Genomic DNA, 20150 nt, shown 5'->3' with positions numbered 1-20150 from the left:
TCCCCAGGGGAGTCGTGCTGCACGGACGCGGGAAACAATGGGCGCCTATTGTGTGCGGACGGCCGCGCGCCAGGGTCAGGCGAGGACAGCGGCCCTGCGGCGCCGCCCGGTGGCCGCGCGCGGCACGGCAGCCCGGGGGACGGGGGCGCGCGGGACCCCAGCCCGCCAGCGTCACCAGGCAGAGGGAGGGCGGCGAGGTCTGAGCACGGAAAGAAATCTCCCCCAAGGGAGGAAACAAAACCGACGACTCTCCAGGGACGCACAGGTCCCGTTTGGTGTTGGTTTGGAGGCGAGGTCTCGCGTAGCTCGGGATGGCCTCGGAAGTCACTAAGCAGCGGGTAGATTTCCAATGCCCCTGCCTCCGCCGCCCTAAGCGATGGGATGACAGCTGTGTCACCGTCACCGTGCCCAGCTGCTCACGCTGAGATCTCCTTTCTTTTTTTCTCTGTTAGGTTTTGTATTTCGAGGCGAGGTTTCCCTGGATAAGTTTATTAAGGTACACAATATTTTGGGGAACACAATACCACCACATCTCCTCTCTTTTTGTCTAAAATTAAAAAAGCTTATAACTAATACAAGAAAAACTATCCAATAAGCATATACAATATATACAGCGAAAATTACATTAATGATGTCTAGTCCATTAACATTTGACAGATTCAGATAAAAAACTCCATTATATATATTAACAATGTCCAGTCCAGTAACATCTGATAAACTCAGACCTGGAACTCGCTCTGTAGCCCAGGCTGGCCTCAAACGTCTGACGCCCAGTGCTGGGATGAAAGGCGCGCGGCACCACGCTTTTTTTCTGTTTTTGGTGCATTCCTGGCGACGGGACCATCAGGAATTCAGGGCAACCTCCACAGCCTGAGCACAGGCCGGCCGGAACCTTTGGACTCGGCTACCCGAAGCCGTCAGAAGGACCGGGTCTGGCGGCGCTCGCCTTCCACCCCAGCACTGTGGAGGCCAGCGGATCGCCTGGGCCAGCCTGGGCTACGTGCAGACTGTGCGTCCAAAAGGAAAAGGTGCAATGGAAGTACACACGGGTGGCGCCTGCACTCATCGGGCCGTCCCCCTTCCCCCAGAGGTGTCACATTACATAACAGCCCCAAGCCCCGGAACTGGACTTGGGCCCGGCCCCCTGCCCGCCCGGCCCTCAGAGCCCCGTTCCTGCCGATCGACCCGGCCCTTGGCGAATCGCCTCGGAGGCGACGGCGTTCCGGGGCGTCTGGGCTTCCACACCGGGTCAGGGGTCCCAGGGCGGGGGTCCCGGGACGGAGCCGGCCCCACCCGCGGCGCGTCGGGGGTTAAATCCCAGCCGCGGGCGCCGCGCACGCGCAGTGCCCTCCGCGGCCGGGCCCCCGCCCCCGAGGCCCGCGGCGGGCGCGCCGTCACGTGACGCGGCCAACCGGCGCCGGCCTATAAAGGGCGGGGCGTTGACGTCAGCGGCCTCTTCCGCCGCAGCCGCCGCCATCGCCGGCGCGCCTCGCTCGCTCGTCTGCCCGGGAGCATCCGCCGCCATCCGCCGCCATGGTGAGTGACCGCGGCGCGGCGGGGCGCGGGGGCCGCGCGGGGGCCCCGGGGCGGCGGGCGGGGGCCGCGGAGCCTCGCCGGGCCGGCGGGGAGCGGACATGGCGGCCGCGGCGGACGTGGCCGGGCGGGCGGGCGGCGCCATGTCTGCTCCCCCGGCCGCGCGGTTCCGGGGCCGCGGTGGCCGCGGCAGGGCGGCCGGAGGGGCGCAGGGCGGCCCCGGCTCGTGGGGGGCGCTGTCCCCGGGGGTCCCCGCCGTGGGCGTCGGGGTCGGTGCGCGCGCGCCCGCGGCTCCCCAGTCCCCCGCGCGCCCCCGTTCGCCCGCGCGCCCCGGACCGTGACCTTGCCGGGGCCCTGGGGGGAGCGGACGGTCCCGGGGTGCGCGCCCGGCCGTGGCCCTGCCGCACGGGGGTCCGGGCAGCCGCGAACGCCTGCGTCCCGGTGGCGGGGCTCGGTCCCGGGCCGGGTGGCAGGGGTGCGGGTCCGACCCTCCCCGTCCCCGTCCCCGTCCCCCGTGGCGTGCCTGACGCCGGCCGCGGACTCTGATCCCTGTGCCGCCCCCGCCGCCCGGGCGCTGGGCCTGAGTCACCCTGCGTCGCTGGCCCTCGGGTGACAGCGCGCGCCCCACGGTGGCCAGGCGGCCCCGGCGGTGGTGTCTGCGCCCCGTTCCCCGCGGGGCCCCCGCCGCCGTCTCCGGCCAGGCCGGGCCCTCAGCACCCCGCTCCGCCCCTCCCTCCCCGGCAGGTGAACTTCACGGTGGACCAGATCCGCGCCATCATGGACAAGAAAGCCAACATCAGGAACATGTCCGTCATCGCCCACGTGGACCACGGCAAGTCCACGCTGACGGACTCCCTGGTGTGCAAGGCGGGTATCATCGCCTCGGCCAGGGCCGGGGAGACCCGCTTCACCGACACTCGCAAGGATGAGCAGGAGCGCTGCATCACCATCAAGTCCACGTGAGTGCGCTGTGGGTGTGGGAGCCCCGGGTGCCGCGCCCGCAGTTATTGCCCAGAGTCCGAGGGGGGGGCAGGGGCTGACCCTGGTCCCTTCGTGTCCCCAGCGCCATCTCCCTCTTCTACGAGCTCTCCGAGAACGACCTGAACTTCATCAAGCAGAGCAAGGACGGCTCTGGCTTCCTCATCAACCTCATCGACTCCCCAGGCCACGTCGACTTCTCCTCGGAGGTGACAGCTGCCCTGCGCGTCACCGACGGAGCTCTGGTGGTGGTGGACTGCGTGTCCGGTGAGCGCGGGCGGCCTGGTCCTGGTGGCCCTGGGGAGGCAAACAGGCTTGCAGGGCCCTGTGCAGTGTGGGAAGTGGACAGTGAGGGAGAGTGAGTTTTTCTTTCGAGACAGGGTTTTTCTGTGCAGCCCTGGCTGTCCTGGATCTCACTCTGGAGCCCAGGCTGGCCTTGAACTCAGAGATCCCCCTGCCTCTGCCTCCCGAGTGCTGGGATTAAAGGCGGAGTGCTGGGATTAAAGGTGGAGTGCTGGGATTAAAGGCGTGCGCCACCACCGAGAGTTAAGTGTTAGTTTGAGGCAGGGTGTGGTGGTGCCGGCCCTGGAGTTCTGAGAAGGAGCAGGAAGGTGGCAGATGGAGCTCTTGAGTTCAAGGACAGCCAGGTCTGTGTGGTGAGACTCTTGCTCGGTAGAAAGATGTCACGTGGTTTTGAGCGCTGTGTGCTCCTGCAGAAGACACAGGACTTAAGCCTCCTGTAAACCTGGCGAAGCTGCGCTTGTGCAAAGATTCCCACCCAGAAACACAGGAGCACGTTCACTGCTCTCGGGACGTGACAGCACAGTGGGTCCCTACTGCTCCTCCAGGACGGTCTGGGCGCTCAGGGCATCTGACATCTGCCAGCCATCCTGAGCTCAGAAACTCAGGCAGTGGTGGCGCTCGCTTTTAATCCCAGCACCTGGGAGGCACAGCCAGGCCAGCCTGGTCTACAGAGTGACTTACAGGACAGGCTCCAAAGCTACAGGGATTGCCCGGTCTTGAAAAAGTGGGGGGAAAGCGCCTCCCCTTGAAAGGCTGCTGTGTCCGCAGGCGTGTGTGTGCAGACGGAGACGGTGCTGCGGCAGGCCATCGCCGAGCGCATCAAGCCCGTGCTGATGATGAACAAGATGGACCGCGCTCTGCTGGAGCTGCAGCTGGAGCCTGAGGAGCTGTACCAGACCTTCCAGCGCATCGTGGAGAACGTCAACGTCATCATCTCCACCTACGGCGAGGGCGAGAGTGGGCCCATGGGCAACATCATGGTGCGGGGCAGTCCTTGGAGCTGTGGGGTTGGGCCGGGGCCGTGGGAATCCGGGCCCGCACATGATGACTGAAATTCTTCACTTTGACCTGATGTCTGTTGAAGAAACTCCGTGTCTGAGCCTGAGGGTCTCGGGCGGGTGGGTGTCCAGCAGGTGTTCCCTGGCTCAGTGCCGCCCCCTCCTCCTGCAGATCGACCCGGTGCTGGGCACCGTGGGCTTCGGCTCCGGCCTGCACGGCTGGGCCTTCACCCTGAAGCAGTTTGCAGAGATGTATGTGGCCAAGTTTGCGGCCAAAGGCGAGGGCCAGCTGGGGCCAGCCGAACGGGCCAAGAAAGTGGAGGACATGATGAAGAAGCTGTGGGGTGACCGGTAAGTGAGCGTGGGGTGTCCTGCCTCACCTGCACTACCCAGGACCCTGTGCAGCGTGGTGTGACGTGCCCCCCCCCCCCCCCAGGTACTTTGATCCAGCCAATGGCAAATTCAGCAAGTCCGCTAACAGCCCCGACGGGAAGAAGCTGCCCCGGACCTTCTGCCAGCTTATCCTGGACCCCATCTTCAAGGTGGGTGAGCTGCGGCCCGTCCGCTGGCGGCAGGCCCTCGAGTGCCCTCACCCGGGGAAGCAGCTCCCCTGGTCTCTGCCCGCTTCCCTCTTGTGTGCAGGTGTTCGACGCCATCATGAACTTCAGAAAGGAGGAGACGGCCAAGCTGATCGAGAAGCTGGACATCAAGCTGGACAGCGAGGACAAGGACAAGGAGGGCAAACCCCTGCTCAAAGCTGTGATGCGCCGCTGGCTGCCCGCCGGGGACGCCCTCCTCCAGATGATCACCATCCACCTGCCGTCCCCCGTCACCGCCCAGAAGTACCGCTGTGAGCTGCTCTACGAGGGGCCGCCTGATGACGAGGCCGCCTTGGGTAGGTGTCGGGTCGGTCCAGGCCCTGCCCCGAGTCCCCCAGTCTCAGTCTCGTGAGACAGTGACTTGAAGTCCTTCATATGCAGGCATTAAAAGCTGCGACCCCAAGGGCCCTCTCATGATGTACATCTCCAAGATGGTGCCAACCTCCGACAAAGGCCGCTTCTATGCCTTCGGGAGAGTCTTCTCCGGTGTGGTGTCGACGGGACTCAAGGTCCGGATCATGGGTCCCAACTACACCCCTGGGAAGAAGGAGGACTTGTACCTGAAGCCCATCCAGAGGTGGGCACCGCCCCGGGGCTGTGCCCCGTCTGCCTGAGCCCTGGCTGCTTCCCATGGGGCCCCGCTGACCTCCGTTCTTCCCTCTAGAACCATCCTGATGATGGGCCGCTATGTGGAGCCGATCGAGGACGTGCCCTGCGGGAACATCGTGGGGCTGGTCGGTGTAGACCAGTTCCTCGTGAAGACGGGGACCATCACCACCTTTGAGCACGCGCACAACATGCGTGTGATGAAGTTCAGCGTCAGCCCTGTTGTCAGAGTCGCTGTGGAGGCCAAGAACCCTGCTGACCTGCCCAAGCTGGTGGAGGGGCTGAAGCGGCTGGCCAAGTCCGACCCCATGGTGCAGGTGTGCCTTGGGGGGCCTGGAGAGGGCAGCCAGCGCCAGGCCCGTGGGCGATGTGCTGGCTGCAGGCCTGGGGGCTGCCTCCCGGGAGTGCAGGGTGCTGACCATTGTTCCCACAGTGCATCATCGAGGAGTCTGGGGAACACATCATTGCGGGGGCAGGCGAGCTGCACCTGGAGATCTGCCTCAAGGACTTGGAGGAGGACCACGCCTGCATCCCCATCAAGGTGGGCGCCCGCCCGCCCTGGGGCCCGCCGGGAGCAGGGGCTTGCGCCTGTGCTGCTGCCTGCGAGGGCCTCTCAGCAGTGACCGTGTCTGTCTCCTCCTGCAGAAATCGGACCCTGTTGTCTCATACCGGGAGACCGTGAGTGAGGAGTCCAATGTGCTCTGCCTGTCCAAGTCCCCCAACAAGCACAACCGCCTCTACATGAAGGCCCGGCCCTTCCCCGACGGCCTGGCTGAGGACATCGACAAGGGGGAGGTGTCCGCTCGCCAGGAGCTCAAGGCTCGGGCACGCTACCTGGCTGAGAAGTACGAGTGGGATGTCGCCGAAGCCCGGAAGATCTGGTGTTTTGGGCCTGATGGCACCGGTCCCAACATTCTCACCGATATCACCAAGGGTGTGCAGTACCTGAACGAGATCAAGGACAGTGTGGTGGCTGGCTTCCAGTGGGCCACCAAGGAGGTGAGTGGAGGGGCCCCGGTGTTCCTCCCGGGGACCAGTTCCGAGTTTGGCCGGGTCTGACGAGCCAGGTTTCCACAGGGTGCGCTCTGCGAGGAGAACATGCGTGGCGTGCGCTTTGACGTTCACGACGTCACCCTGCATGCTGATGCCATCCACCGAGGTGGCGGCCAGATCATCCCCACAGCTCGTCGCTGCCTCTACGCCAGTGTGCTGACCGCACAGCCCCGCCTCATGGAGCCTATCTACCTGGTGGAGATCCAGGTAAGGGGCTGTCTGGGGGAGGCCAGCCCACCCCCCATCGTCTTCCCGTGCCCCGATTCTCACTGCCGCTCTTCCCCTCAGTGTCCTGAGCAAGTTGTGGGTGGCATCTACGGTGTCCTGAACAGGAAGCGTGGTCACGTGTTTGAGGAGTCCCAGGTGGCTGGCACCCCCATGTTTGTGGTGAAGGCCTACCTGCCTGTCAACGAGTCCTTTGGTGAGTGCCGTGGGTCTCCATGGTGTCCCGGCCCTCAGCTCCCTGGGGTTGGTTTTTGTATCAGTGGGGGTCTGTATGTACCCTGAGTTCCAGGCTAGCCTGGTCTACAGTGAGTCTCAGAACACACAGGGATGCACAGAGACCTTGTCCGCAACAAAAATCCAGAAGAAAAAAAGACAGGAAGCCCAGTCACCCCTCCCTGGGTCCCCGCGGGTCAGCTGATGGTGCCCCCGGGAGGCACAGACCCAGGGCAGGGCTCCTCGCTGAACCTCCCGTCCACCTCTGCAGGGTTCACGGCCGACCTGCGCTCCAACACGGGGGGCCAGGCCTTCCCGCAGTGCGTGTTCGACCACTGGCAGATCCTGCCCGGGGACCCCTTCGACAACAGCAGCCGGCCCAGCCAGGTGGTGGCCGAGACCCGCAAGCGCAAGGGCCTCAAGGAGGGCATCCCGGCGCTGGACAACTTCCTGGACAAACTGTAGGCGGCCGGGCTGCCGCTGCACGGTGCCTGCCCATCACACGACACCCGAGACTGTCCCCTGATGCCACCCTGCCGCCATCAGCGCTAACGTTGACCGAGTCTATTTATTTCGGAATTCAAGGCGGCGGAGTCTCCTGCGGCTGGACTGGCGGGCCATGGGGGGCGGGGCGCGGCTCTGTCGGGATGGAGAGGTCAGATGTCTACGTGGAGCCTTCGGGGTTGCGGGGCCTGGAGTCTCCCCAGCGGGGGGGCGGCGCCTGCGGGACCCCGGCTGTGCGACCCTGGAGTAATAAATAAACCGCTATGTTGACCCCGTGGTCCTGTGCTGTCGGGGGCGGGGCGGGGAGATGAAGGGAGCTGGGCCGGGCAGATGGGGGCGGGGCGGGAGCTCACCCGACCAATCGGTGTCCCCGCCGAGGACGCTGCCCAAGTTGCCGGGCGGGGCCGGGGCTGCTGGCCAATGAGCGCTGGCTTCCGGCTTGCACCGGCGCCACGTCACCCGCGCACACTTCCGCCTGTGGGTGGTGATGCTGGCCAATGAGCGCTGGCTTCCGTTTTCCCGAGCGTGACTCGGGCCAATTGGCGCTGGCTTCCGGTCTGCACGGATGCGTCTGCGCGTTTGGCACATGCGCAGATGGCTCCCGGGGAGCTGGCGCAGGAGGAGGACGCGGGGGCTACGCTGGCATCGGGCGGGGACCCGCGGGCCGTGGATGGTACGGACGGGCCGGGGCCACGGGGCGGACACCCACGGGACACGCGGCGAGGGCGCGAGCCAGGGAGGGGACCGCGGGGGCTGCGTCGGCCCCGGGACGCTTCAGCCCGGAGACGGGCCGCTAAGACTGCGCATGCGTCAGCCCTCTGGCGACGCCCCTGAGTTCCGGGGTGCAGGTGGGCATGATTGACAGGTGGGCAAGCTCGCTAGGGACCCCAAGCGCTGGAGGCTGTGCAAGGATATTGAGGGCAGAGATCGCATGCACCCCGGGTGCAGCCGGGGACGACACTCTGCACCCGTGGCTGCGTGTGCTGTGTGCGATGTCATTGTGTTCCTGTCATTGTATCTGTGCCTGAGAATGGCACAGGAAGATGATGGGGGCCGGCGTGCGTGCGTGCGTGCGTGCGTGCGTGCGTGCAGGACCTGGCGTGGCCAGGAGAGGGCCGTGGGTCACTTGGTGTGGCAGGTGTAGTCAGTCAGCTGCTGTGGGCCTTGGGAACCGAGCTCGGATACTGAGAGTGCAGCGCCCCCCTTAGTACCTGAGCCATCTCTGCGGTCCCCTGTGCACGCGTGTGCGCGCCAGCGAACCCACACATACATACGCGCACACGCACACACACGCGCACACACACACACGCGCACACACGCACATGCACACACGCACACACACATACACATACACGCGCACACACACACACACACACACGCGCGCGCACACACGCACGCGCACACACGCACGCACACGCGCACACACACGCACATGCGCACACGCGCGCACACACGGAGTCTCATGTCGCCCAGCCTGGCTCCCATCTCTCCCACGTACTTGAGGCTGCCTTTGAACTTCTAACCCTCCAGCCTTGCCCTCCCCAGGGCTGGCATGACAGATGTGCTCTGCCGTGACCACATGTGGGGGGGCTTTCGATGACCACAGGAAACGGGGCATTGACGAGCGGTGCCATTTCTGCCAGGAGACCGTGGGAGAGGCGTCGGGCCTCCCGCCAGGGCCTCTGGGAAAATGGATTCCCTGATGACCGACTCCTCCCCGTGTCTCCCCAGCTCCCCCGTCCCGAGAGTCCTCCAGCAGGCAGGCCGCCATGTCCGCGTTCAGGCAGGAAGATGTCGAGGACCACTATGAGATGGGAGAAGAGCTGGGCAGGTGAGTGGCGCCGGGTGTGCACGCCGGCACCTTCCTGTCCTCTGTCTCTGCGGATCCTGAGTGGGCCGAGAGGCCGGCGGTCCGGCGTCCCCCGCCAGCGAGCTGTGGGGACAGGCCGGGAGGCACCGCTGTGGGGTTGTTCTGAGTTGGTTTCCCCCCTGTGGACACTCACTGTGTAGCCCTGGCAGGTCTGGAGCTCCGGGGACCCCACTGCCCCCGAGCACCAGGACTAAAGGCGCCCCTGACCTTGGTTGACGTTTCTCTTGTCCGCGTTTTGAGGCGGATCTCACGGACCCCAGGCTGGCCTTGAACTTGCGTGTGTGTTTGTGCGTGTACCTCAGATGGAGTCTGGTGTCTGCCACGTGGGTCCCAGGGACTGAACTCGGGGTCACGTGTCGCAGCCCTGGGTGTTGACCTGGCATCCGGGTGACGGCTGTCGCCACCCGCTGCACTCGCTGTTTCTGGACGTGGAAGGTCTCCCTCTCTAGGCTTTGGGGTTCACTTGAGTCTCCCCAGCTTTTGCTTGGTGTCCCTTGGGAAAGCCAGATTCTCCCCGCCCAGTAGGCCTTGGTGGGCTCCCCCCTCTCCCCACTCTGTCCCCCCTCCCCCCTCTGCCCACCAGGCCCTCCTCTCTCTCAGGGGCCTCAGACCTTATTTGGCGAGTTCTGGCCTGGCCAGCCTTGGGAACCTCAAGGCCTGCCTCGTGATGTCATCCGGATGGAATGTAAATAGCGCAGAGGCTGGGGAGGGTCCTCCTGACTGGGGGGGGGAGGCCCTGAGTCACTTCCTTCAGGAGTTTCCCGGTTCAGCACCCCCCCCCCCCAACCTTCCAGCTAAACTGTGGGGCAAATGGGAACAGCTGTGTGCGGATGCCGGGACACAGCTCTCCAGCACCATGTACAGAGCCACGGGTGGTGACTTCCTCTGTGAGCCTGGTGCTGGGGATGTGGAACCATCCCGGGTTCAGTGAGACCCAGACCCCCCCAAAAAAGAGATGTGGGGCTGGGCTGGAGGGATGGTTCAATGGTTAGAGCACTTGCTGCTCTGGCAGAGGACCTGGGTTCGATTCCCAGCACCCACACGGCGGCTCACAGCCATCTGTGCCTCCAGTCCTAAGGGATCCGATGCCCTCTTCAGGCCCCTGTGGGCAAAACTCGCACGGAAATAAATACGGATCACAGGTTGGACGGCAGCTGGCGTTGTTCTTGGGCCCGCAGCTGTGCCGCACACCCCACCCCCACCCCCACCCCCGGGAAATGTAGCCCGTGTGTGGTCATGTCCCGGGGATGGTTCCGGGACCCCCTGACGTCACAGGCTTCAGTGCCCACGTCTCCTCCAGCCAAGGACGCGTTGTGCCTAACCCGCCTGTGCCGTGCGGTGCCGTCATTTAAAGTTCTTCCTCCAGCACCGTGCACTCACCCGCTGCCTGGTCTCGGCATCTTTACTTTTGGTGTGTGTGGGGGGGGCGGGGGCAGCTTGCAGCCGTTGGCTCTCCTCCGCACGTGGGTCCCGAGCGTGCACGCGTGTGCGGGTGGAGGCCGAGCCCCCCCCTCCTTCTGTCGCGCCCCACCCTCTTCTGAAGATTTATTTTTATGTCGTGCAAACCCCCGGGCCGGGGTTCCGGGCACACGCGACCACCCCGCGTGTGATCTGGGGACTGAACTCTGATCCCCATGCTTTCCCGGCCTGCCTGGCCTCCGGCTCCCAGCTCCAGGCTCCTGGCTCCTGGGGCTCTGAGTGCCGGGACCAGTGCCAGGAAGGGCCTGTCGCTGCGTCTGTGGTGACGGAGTACGGTCTGCAGGCCCAGCCCACGCTGGTGCTGCCGTACACTCGGGTTGGAAGCCCGGAGCAGTCCCGGGAGCTGGGAACAGCCTGAGGGGGTCCCGTGCACCCCCCGCGGCTCCTCCCCTCCCTTGGCCTCAGCCCTGCCAGCGGCGCCCGCCCCGGGCAGCCTTGAAATGTGGCGTGGACACTTGTCCCCGCAGTCGTGGCTCAGGCGGGCATAGGTCATTCTGTGCGGGATGGTGAGGGACGCCGCTCGTCTGGGTTCTTGGTGACCATGGGGGCCTTAAGCTGCCGAGTCCCGGGACGGAGCCGGTGAGGGCAGGCAGGCAGTCACGTGCTGGAGCGGCGTGTCCAGAGCCAGGGGCCAGGCTGAGCCCTGCAGTGAGGGGTACCCCTGGGGCCTCTCTGGGACGCCCCCACCCCCCAGGAGTGAGCTGCTGCAGTCACCATGGTGTTGGGGGTGGGGACTCAGCTGTGGGTGCTGTCTGTGGAGGGGACCTGGCGAGTGGGTGCCGAGTGGGTGCCGAGCGGGTGCCGAGCGGGTGCCGCAGTCCCGGGACTCACCCTTCCCCCAGCTCCATCAGGGGACAGAGTGTTGGTGCTTGAGTAGTGGATCTGGACACAGGTCCGGGGCAGGCAGGGCGGGTGCCTTCCAGGCCTCTCCCCCGGGCGCACTCGGGCCACCCCACATGGCTGCCTGGGGGCCCCACAGCACTCGCCTCAGGCACACAGGTTGTCAGAACAGAAACATGTTCCTGCTGTTGTGAGACGGAGTCTCACTCTGTAGCCCAGGCTGGCCTGGATCTCGCTCTGTAGCCCAGGCTGGAACTCACAGAGATCCTCCTGCCTCCGCCTCCCGAGGGCTGGGATGGAAGATGTGCGCCACACCGGGCGTATTAACTGTCGCTTACTTGTGTGTGTTCACATGCCTGTGCATTGTGCCGTGGGGCGCGTGTGGGGTCTGAGGACAACTTGCAGGAGTCGGTTCTCCCCACTCCGGCTTTGGAAACAGAGCTCTGGCTGTCAGGGTTGGTGCCTCTCCCACCGTCTGGCCAGCTCCGTTGGCTCTGGTGGCCCAGCCTGGCTTCAGACGCACCGTGTAGTCAAGGCCGACCTTGAATGTCTGATCCTCCCGTCAACAGTCCCGTGGGGGGTCCTGGTAAAACCTGCAGGAAGTCTGCTGTCGCAGCTGCCGTGAGGACAAGGCAGGACCGTCACGTGGGCCGGGCCACACGGCTAGACTCATCCCCCATTCTAAAAACGAGGTCCAACAGCCAAACATAATTTATCAAAGACAAAACAAAAACACCGGGTGCTGTGGCAGACCCCATCTTCCTGCCCTCAGGAGGCTGAGGACGGGAGTCACCGAGTTCAAGGCTAGCCTGGGCTACATAGTAAGGTTTGGCTGCTGTTGTAGCTTAGATGGCGATGTGCGGGGCAGAGGAGAAGCGTAGACTCACCCCAGAGAGGGAGCCAGCGGCAGGCCGAGCCCCGTGCAGCATGGTTTTACAGGGGTCACTTCCGGGAGCAGAAATGACTGAGCTGCATCCCCAAGACCCAGCCCAGCACGCGGGGCGGCTCACGAGGCCGGGAACGTGGAGGGCGCTGCGCAGCCCGCAGGCGGAAGGGGAGGCTGGACCGCGCCCTTCCCGGTGGCTCCGGAGACCTGAGCCTCCCTCTCGGCTGCTGTGACCGCGTCTCTCGCCGTCCTTTCTGCTCCTGGTCCTGCGGCCGGAGGGCTCAGCATCTCCGCTCGGTTTCGGGGACTTCCTGTCTGCGGGGCTCCCCGCAGGGCAGAGCGCCTGCGTCCCCAGAAACGCTAAGGATACCCGTAGGCGGTGTTAATCCTGGGGAGCCCCTTGCTCAGCCCCCCCCCCAGTGGTCCCTGGGTCCCGGAGAGTCACGTGAGCCCGATGGTGGCCGCCGAACCGCTGTGTCCTCACCTGTCCTTCTCGGCCACATGGTTTTCTGTAAATCACAATGAGGAAAAGGCAGAAAAGGAGCAAAACGTCTAAGTGACCTCGGGAGCAGTGACGGCCAGAGGTCATAAACCCAGGTGCCAGTCACGAGTGCCAAGCCAACGGGGTGGCCCCTGGGCCTGCGCTCTCGTCCAATCAGAGCTGGTCCTAGCTGTAGGCCCTGCCTCTGACTGGCTGACACCCTGCCCATCATGTGGGGGATGTGGGCTGCAGCTCTCCCGCCCACCTGTGCAGCTCCGTGTGACCCACAAGGGCCCGGCCTCAGGGAGGGGACACTTTAGGCGCAGTCCTCGCCTTAGCACGTGACGTCCTCAGCAACAGGGTCCTTTTTCTTACAATATTAGTTCATTTCCTGTGTGTGTGTGTGTTTCCTGCGAGTGTCTGTGTGCACCACATGTGTGCAGTACCTGCAGAGGCCGGAAGAGGGCATCCGGTTCCCAGAACTGGAGTCACAGGCGGTTGTGAGCGCCGTGGGTGCTGGGAACCCGGGTCCTCTGCAGGGGCAGCCGGTGCGCTAACCGCTAAGCATCTCTCCAGCCCGGCAATCTTTGTTGTTGTTGTTGTTTTATTATTTTGGTTTTCAAGACAGTTTCTCTTGTGTCCCTGCCTATTCTGGAACTTGCTCTGTAGACCAGGCTGGCCTCGAACTCACAGAGATCCATCTGCCTCTGCCTCCCAGTGCTGGGATTAAAGGCGGGAGCCACCACCGCCGGCATGAATGGACTTTTAATGTTTACACTGCTGTTCTTTAGAGGCACTCACACATATCCATGGGTGTCTGTGTGTAGAATACACAAGTGTCGGGTTTGTGTTACCTGTAGGTGACAGCCAGGACAGAGCCCCATAGCACCAGGTGGGGGAGAGCCGGGGTCATCCCCGGGAACAGTGTCAGGTGACTACAGGAGTCACATGAGAAGAGGTGTGTGTGTACGCTCGCGCAGGTGAGCCTGTGTCCAGGCTTAGGAGAGCCACTGCCCTCCAGTCGGCCAGGCTTATAACCCCTGCTCTGCATCTGGTACCCCTGAGCCCCAAGAATTGAAGCTTCTAGAACCCACAGAAGTCCAAATATCAGCACCAACAGAAACCCAGTCAACCCACCACTTTCCCCGGGGCTGTCAGGTGCTCTGCAGGCCCCCGCCCTGGAGGCCTCCTTCCTGCCCTGGGCTGAGGTGCTGTAGGGATCACCCGTCCGTCCGTCCGTCCGTCCGTCCGTCCATCTGTCCGTCCGCGTTTCCTACCCTGCTGAAGTGCTGGGCCGGCCGGTGACATCCCAGAGGCTCAGAAGCACTGCATTGGTCTGCGGTTTTCCCGAGGACTGTGGCCCAGTGTGAGTGTGTCCAGGCTTGAGCAGCCCTCACGGCCTGATGAACAGGGCGTCAAGTGTCACTTTTACAGTCCCCATCTGTCTGTCACTGCAGCCCTGACGTACACACTACCCAGTTCTTCCCAGGGGCTCCAAGTTCCCGGGACAGGCTCTGGCAAGGTAGCACTCCTGTCCCTGTGTAAGAAACAGCAGTGGTATCACCATCCCGGCCTCTCGCCCGGCCGCCTCTGCCCCCTCATCCTGAATCTACACACAGCCCTGGCCACAGCCTCCACGGAACCCCCTTTCATGTTCCTCACAGACTGCAACATTGTTGTAACGCTCCAGCCCTTGGCAGGGCCCCCCACATTCACTGGACCCCACTGGTCAGGCAGATGAACCACCCCATGCCATTTGATGGGCAGACGGCATCCGTGGGATGTCCGCTGTCCCCACCCAGACTTCAGCCATGGCTGCCTGTGTCCCCAACTACTGTAGGTCTGCTGGCCCAGGGGGAGGCACTCTGTCCTGTAACACGCAGGACGGGTCACCTTCGCGAGTCCGGCGCACCGCCGCCCTCCGCCCCACGCAGCCTCAGTTGCGTGGACTGCCAGAGCCATGCTCTCGCCTGTGGAGCTCATCCTGGTTGTCTCCTTGTTGGGTGCTCACTGTGTTGTGTGACGTGTTTCCTGGGGAGCTGCGGACCTCCCCTCACCCCAGACAGGGAACCAGTGACAGCCCACGGTGAGGGCACCAGAGCCCAAATTGGTGAACCAGTGAGTTTGTTGGGGTCACTTGCAGAAACAGGGTTGGGGTTGTCTCTGTTGCTGTGATAGACCCTGACTGTAAGCAGCTTGGGGATGAAAAGCTTCATTTCAGCTCCCAGCTCCCGGGGCAGGACCCTGGAGGCAGGAGCTGACGCAGAGGCCATGGAGGGAGCTGCTGACTGGCTTGCTTTCTTCTAGAACTCAGGGCCAGCAGCTCAGGGATGGAAACACTCACCATAGCTGGGCCCTTCCATATCATTATCAGTCAAGGAAACGACCCACATGTGCCTTCTCTTGGGCCACCGACCGGCTGTGGAATCATGACATGGAGACCTGATATTAGGCTCGTTCCTTGCTAGTTCTTACAGCCAACTTGAGTCTGGTGCCTTAGACCACTCGGCCCTCCTGACACACACTCTATAGCTCAATTTAACCTGTTTCTCCTCATCTTCCTTTCGCCTTGGGAACTTCTACCTTTTATTCTGTAGTTCTACTCCGTGTCTGGCTGGTGGCGGCCTGACTGGCCCCAGGCATCTCCCTCGTTCTCTCCGTTCTCTCTGTTCTCAAACCTCTACTGCCTAGCTGTTCAGCTGCTGTTCAGCTTTTTTCTTTATTATTATTAATTACAGTGTTCTGCCTGCGTGTCTGTCTGTAGGCCAGAAGAGGGCACCAGATCCCGTTATAGATGGTTGTGAGCCACCATGCGGTTGCTGGGAATTGAACTCAGGACCTCTGGAAGAGCACCCAGTGCTCTAACCTCTGAGCCATCTCTCCAGCCAGTTCGTTCAGCTTTTTATTCAATCAGGTGTCTTAGGCAGGCAAAGCAACACATCTTTACATAGTTAAATGTAGCAGAAACAAATGTAACACATCTTTGCCTAAATATTCCACACATAACCAAATGTAACACATCTTTACATAGTTAATATTCCACAAGGTCCCTCTTCCGGGATAGGTTTAGGGTTGTCTGGTTGACAAAACCCAACCAGAGCCGGGCGGTGGTGGCGCACGCCTTTAATGCTAGCACTCGGGAGGCAGAGCCAGGCGGATTTCTGTGAGTTCGAGGCCAGCCTGGGCTACCAAGTGAGTTCCAGGCAAGGTGCAAATCTACACAGAGAAACCCTGTCTCAAAAAAAAAAAAAAAACAAACCCAAAAAACAAACAAACAACAACAACAGAAAAAACCCCACCCAACCAGCACAGGGTTAGGACAGCAGAAACAGATCAAAGACAGCTGTGTCTCCGACGCCCCCAGGCTGGGTGATGGCGTGTGAGATCTAAGGACCTGGAACCCACTGTACAGCCTCCCAGGGTGGCTGGGTTTCCTGAGCCTCTCCCAGGAAGCCCAGCTGGTCTGAGTCAGCTTCAGGGACTTCCTGAAACCGCCGAGGCGTTGGCTTCCTGTCCTCAGGTCTTTGCTCTAACAGCTAAGGTTTTCCTCTTGGAGGAAGAGGCCGGGCTTAGATCCCCGTCTCTGCCTCCTGAGTGCTGGGTCAAAGGCGTGGTCACCGAGCCTGTCTGAGGAACCCCATTTTTATGTCCCCTGGGCTTTGGAGACCGGTGTCTCCTGAATGAACGCGGAGGTGGCTGAAGCGTCTGGATCCCTGGCTAGGGACCCTTCTCCCTCCCCTCGGCACTGGGGCTACCGCGCCGCCCTTGACCTTTCTCGGGTCCCCGATGCTGCCCGGCCCCGGCTGTCTCCCCAGCCGCCCTCTGCTGACTCTGGGGGCGGGCCCGCTGCTGTGGGGGCCCCGGGGCCGCGGCGCTCAGCTGTCCTCTCCCCTGCAGCGGCCAGTTCGCCATCGTGCGCAAGTGCCAGCAGAAGGGCACGGGCATGGAGTACGCGGCCAAGTTCATCAAGAAGCGGCGCCTGCCGTCCAGCCGGCGCGGTGTGAGCCGGGAGGAGATCGAGCGCGAGGTGAGCATCCTGCGCGAGATCCGCCACCCCAACATCATCACGCTGCACGACGTGTTCGAGAACAAGACGGACGTGGTGCTCATCCTGGAGCTGGTGTCCGGCGGCGAGCTCTTCGACTTCCTGGCCGAGAAGGAGTCGCTGACGGAGGACGAGGCCACGCAGTTCCTCAAGCAGATCCTGGACGGCGTCCACTACCTGCACTCCAAGCGCATCGCGCACTTCGACCTGAAGGTAGAGCGCGCGCTGCGTGCGTGTGCGTGTGCGTGCGTGTATGTGTGCGCGCGTGTGTGTGTGTGTGTGTGTGTGTGTCTGTCCGTCCGTCCGTCCGTCCGTCCGTCCTCGAGGGTCACGCCTGCCCCCCTGCAGCCTGAGAACATCATGCTGCTGGACAAGCACGCAGCCAGCCCGCGCATCAAGCTCATCGACTTCGGCATCGCGCACAGGATCGAGGCTGGCAGCGAATTCAAGAACATCTTCGGCACGCCCGAGTTCGTGGGTGAGGGGCCGGCGCGAGTGGGCCCCGCGGGGTGGGGTGGGCCCTGCCGGGTGGGGTGTACAATACCGGGTGGGGTGGGGTGGGCCCAGCGGGGTGGGGTGGGCCCTGCCGGGTGGGTTGGGCCCTGCCGGGTGGGGTGGGCCCTGCCGGGTGGGGTGGGCCCTGCCGGGTGGGGTGGGTACCCCGGGTGGGGCGGGCCCCGCGTCCTCAGCCTGACCTGCCGCCGCGACCCTGACTCCCACAGCTCCCGAGATCGTCAACTACGAGCCGCTGGGCTTGGAGGCTGACATGTGGTGAGTGGGGTGGGGGTGAGGCCCTCCCTGTGCTCCCCGGACACGCGCACGCACGCACACCCGCCCGCCATGCGCCACCTCCCCTAGCTGTTCAGACCTGAGGCCCTGGATGGCCTCCCCTCGGGCCGGTGTGTGGGGTCTGCGCTGCGGGATCCACAGGTCCTGTGCGCTGCTGTCCTGGCCTCAGCCCGTGCTCAGGACCCTGTGACTGCACCGACCACTCTCGGGAACCCTGGCCCTGCGGAGTGGGGGGCCCGGGGCCCCAGGCCGCTGCCCCGGCCATGCTGACCCCATCTTTTCTGCCCCTCCAGGAGCATCGGCGTCATCACCTACATCCTGTGAGTGCCGGAGGGACCCCGGTCTGCACCCGATGAGGCTAGGGTCGGGGTGGAGACCCCGGGGAGGAGCTGCTCGCTCTGTGACTGGCTGCACCCCGGCCACGCCCCCGGCCCTCACTGGGGATTCTAGGCGGGGCTCCACCCTGACCACGCCCCCAGCCCTCACTGGGGATTCTGGGCGGGGCTCCACCCTGACCACGCCCCCAGCCCTCACTGGGGATTCTGGGCGGGGCTCCACCCTGACCACGCCCCCAGCCCCTCACTGGGGATTCTGGGCGGGGCTCCACCCTGACCACGCCCCAGTCTCCGCTGGCCCTGTTTAGGGGTCGCCCCTTCCCTTCCCTGGAGATGTTTCTCCTGCTTCTCCGGCCAGCGCTGGACTCAGCGCCGGAAGACGCTCCAGTTCGCTCTCTGTTGCTGGGACCAAAACTGAGCAAACCCACCTCGGGTCACAGCCGGTCATCGGAGGGAGTCGGGCGGGAACTGAGGGACCCATTGCTCGCCGTGGCCCCGGCTCCCCGCGTCCGTCGCCAACAATGAAAATACCCCAGATCCGCCCAGGCTCGTGAGCGGGCCCGGTCTCTCCGCTGAGGTCCCCATGGTGACCCTGGCCGCGTCGGGTGGCAGTGACGGGCGGAGGGGGTCACCGCCGTCAGCTAACCCTCAGCGTGGCCCTCCGTGCAGCCTGAGCGGGGCGTCCCCGTTCCTGGGGGAGACCAAGCAGGAGACGCTGACCAACATCTCGGCGGTGAACTACGACTTCGACGAGGAGTACTTCAGCAGCACCAGCGAGCTGGCCAAGGACTTCATCCGCAGGCTGCTGGTCAAAGACCCCAAGTAGGGCACCCGGATGCTTGGGGCTTTCTGGTGTAGTTTGGAGGCAGGGTCTGCTGTAGCCCAGGCTGGCCCCCATCCTCATCTGTTCACGGGCTCTGTGCCCTCTGGGACCCCGCGACACCAGTGTCCACGGCTCCCAGCAAACCCTCGGGGCTGGCGGAGCACAGCCAACCTGGCGGGGGGACGGGGTGGCAGCCCGTGGAGGTGGGTGGGGCACGCGTGGGTGACGGGGGATCATCCCACATGGGGTGCTGTCCGCGACGACCCCTGTGGCCCTGACGGGGTCACGTGGGGTCGTGAAGATGGGGCCCCGCGGGTGCGGTGGAGCCGCACAGCTCTAAGGCGCCCCTCCCCGCAGGAGGAGGATGACCATCGCACAGAGCCTGGAGCACTCCTGGATCAAGGTGAGGCTCGGGACCCCGGCGGAGGGCGGGCGGCCGGCCGTTGACCCCCTGCCTCACCTCCTGTCCCCGCAGGTGCGCAGGCGCGAGGACGGCGCCCGGAAGCCGGAGCGGCGGCGGCTGCGCGCGGCGCGCCTGCGCGAGTACAGCCTCAAGTCGCACTCGAGCATGCCGCGCAACACGAGCTACGCCAGCTTCGAGCGCTTCTCGCGCGTCCTGGAGGACGTGGCGGCGGCGGAGCAGGGGCTGCGGGAGCTGCAGCGGGGCCGGCGCCAGTGCCGGGAGCGCGTGTGCGCGCTGCGCGCGGCCGCCGAGCAGCGGGAGGCGCGCTGCCGCGACGGGAGCGCGGGCTTGGGTCGCGACCTGCGGCGCCTGCGCACGGAGCTGGGACGGACGGAGGCCCTGCGCACGCGCGCGCAGGAGGAGGCGCGGGCGGCGCTGCTGGGCGCCGGGGGCCTCAAGCGGCGTCTGTGTCGCCTGGAGAACCGCTACGACGCGCTGGCCGCCCAGGTGGCCGCCGAGGTGCAGTTCGTGCGCGACCTGGTGCGCGCGCTGGAGCAGGAGCGGCTGCAGGCGGAGTGCGGCGTGCGCTAGGGTGCGGCTGCGGACCCGCGCCCCGGGACCCTAGACCCCCGCAACCCCGGAATAAAGCTGCTTTTCACGCACTGCCGCGTGTGTTCCACGCTCTGCGGGGACCGTGCGCGAACCCCCCCACAGCCTCCAGGGGTCGCCCCCCCTCCGGTCATGCGCTGTGCCCCGCCACACGCCCTGGGTGGCGTCCCCCACAGTTCACACAGACACGCGAGGTTGAACTAGTAAACCTGCAACTCAGCGGGTCCCCTGCAGCGTCACACAGCCCGGAACAGGGCGCACCGTGGTGGGGGGGGCTCACGTCCAGTAAGAGGTGCACCGTGGAGAGGTGGTGCCAAGTCAGACCATAGGCGCCTGTAATCCCAGAGCGTGGAGGCTGAGGCAGGAGGATTGCCTGGGGCACTTGGCGACATCATCCTGCCCTAGCAACAGTCAAGGCCCCTGAGCTGTGAGCTGACCCAATGTCCTCCTAGGAAAGGCGCGTGGCCCCTCTGGTCCCCGCTCTAGTCTAGCTCTGTTCCGTGGACCTCCCACGCCCAAACTCAGCCCGCGGTCTGTGTAGACCACGTGCCCCCACAGTCGCGGGTACGCCCCTGCAG

At 64.4% G+C, this 20150-nt stretch overlaps 2 protein-coding genes and 1 non-coding gene across 5 annotated transcripts; all 3 read left to right on the top strand.

The window, feature by feature from the left end:
- The first annotated feature begins 1372 nt into the window (after nt 1-1372).
- Nucleotides 1373-7282, top strand: Eef2 (eukaryotic translation elongation factor 2). Its single transcript, XM_076559039.1, has 14 exons — nt 1373-1536; nt 2278-2492; nt 2597-2778; nt 3583-3794; nt 3985-4163; nt 4249-4354; nt 4455-4707; nt 4793-4988; nt 5076-5334; nt 5451-5558; nt 5663-6016; nt 6095-6277; nt 6359-6491; nt 6780-7282. Exons 1-14 carry the CDS (start codon nt 1534-1536, stop codon nt 6971-6973), a joined length of 2577 nt encoding a protein of 858 aa, XP_076415154.1. The 5' UTR covers nt 1373-1533; the 3' UTR covers nt 6974-7282.
- On the top strand, nt 3852-3915 carry LOC121825244 (small nucleolar RNA SNORD37). The gene has a single exon (XR_006067370.1). It is a non-coding gene; the product is annotated as a small nucleolar RNA SNORD37 (small nucleolar RNA).
- Nucleotides 7283-7566: 284 nt separating the features above from the next.
- Dapk3 (death associated protein kinase 3) lies at nt 7567-19625 on the top strand. Of its 3 annotated transcripts, none has more exons than XM_076559685.1 (9): nt 7567-7685; nt 8744-8843; nt 16466-16826; nt 16962-17091; nt 17336-17384; nt 17696-17722; nt 18407-18559; nt 18918-18963; nt 19036-19625. In XM_076559685.1, the coding sequence occupies exons 1-9, from the start codon at nt 7607-7609 to the stop codon at nt 19552-19554; spliced, it is 1464 nt and encodes a 487-aa protein (XP_076415800.1). In that variant the 5' UTR covers nt 7567-7606; the 3' UTR covers nt 19555-19625. The 3 variants fall into 3 exon arrangements, with proteins under 3 accessions (XP_076415800.1, XP_076415801.1, XP_076415802.1); XM_076559686.1 differs by lacking the exon at nt 7567-7685 and adding an exon at nt 7710-7860; XM_076559687.1 differs by lacking the exon at nt 7567-7685 and adding an exon at nt 7739-7877.
- The last annotated feature ends 525 nt before the right edge of the window (nt 19626-20150 follow it).

This window comes from Peromyscus maniculatus, chromosome 22 (genome assembly GCF_049852395.1).
Source record: "Peromyscus maniculatus bairdii isolate BWxNUB_F1_BW_parent chromosome 22, HU_Pman_BW_mat_3.1, whole genome shotgun sequence".
Lineage (NCBI taxonomy): Eukaryota > Metazoa > Chordata > Mammalia > Rodentia > Cricetidae > Peromyscus > Peromyscus maniculatus.
The sequence above is the reverse complement of the archived record's forward strand: the minus strand, read 5'-3'. Positions and strand labels throughout refer to the sequence as shown.

Excerpts from the sequence above, each read along its gene's own strand:
- Eef2 (XM_076559039.1), top strand. Across the intron at positions 2,779-3,582 it reads GGTGGTGGACTGCGTGTCCG|GCGTGTGTGTGCAGACGGAG; the intron begins GTGAGCGCGGGC and ends CTGTGTCCGCAG. Across the intron at positions 4,164-4,248 it reads AAGAAGCTGTGGGGTGACCG|GTACTTTGATCCAGCCAATG; the intron begins GTAAGTGAGCGT and ends CCCCCCCCCCAG.
- Dapk3 (XM_076559685.1), top strand. The coding sequence starts at position 7,607 with ATGGCTCCCGGGGAGCTGGCGCAGGAGGAGGACGCGGGGGCTACGCTG. Across the intron at positions 17,385-17,695 it reads GGCTTGGAGGCTGACATGTG|GAGCATCGGCGTCATCACCT; the intron begins GTGAGTGGGGTG and ends CTGCCCCTCCAG. Across the intron at positions 18,560-18,917 it reads CTGCTGGTCAAAGACCCCAA|GAGGAGGATGACCATCGCAC; the intron begins GTAGGGCACCCG and ends CCCTCCCCGCAG.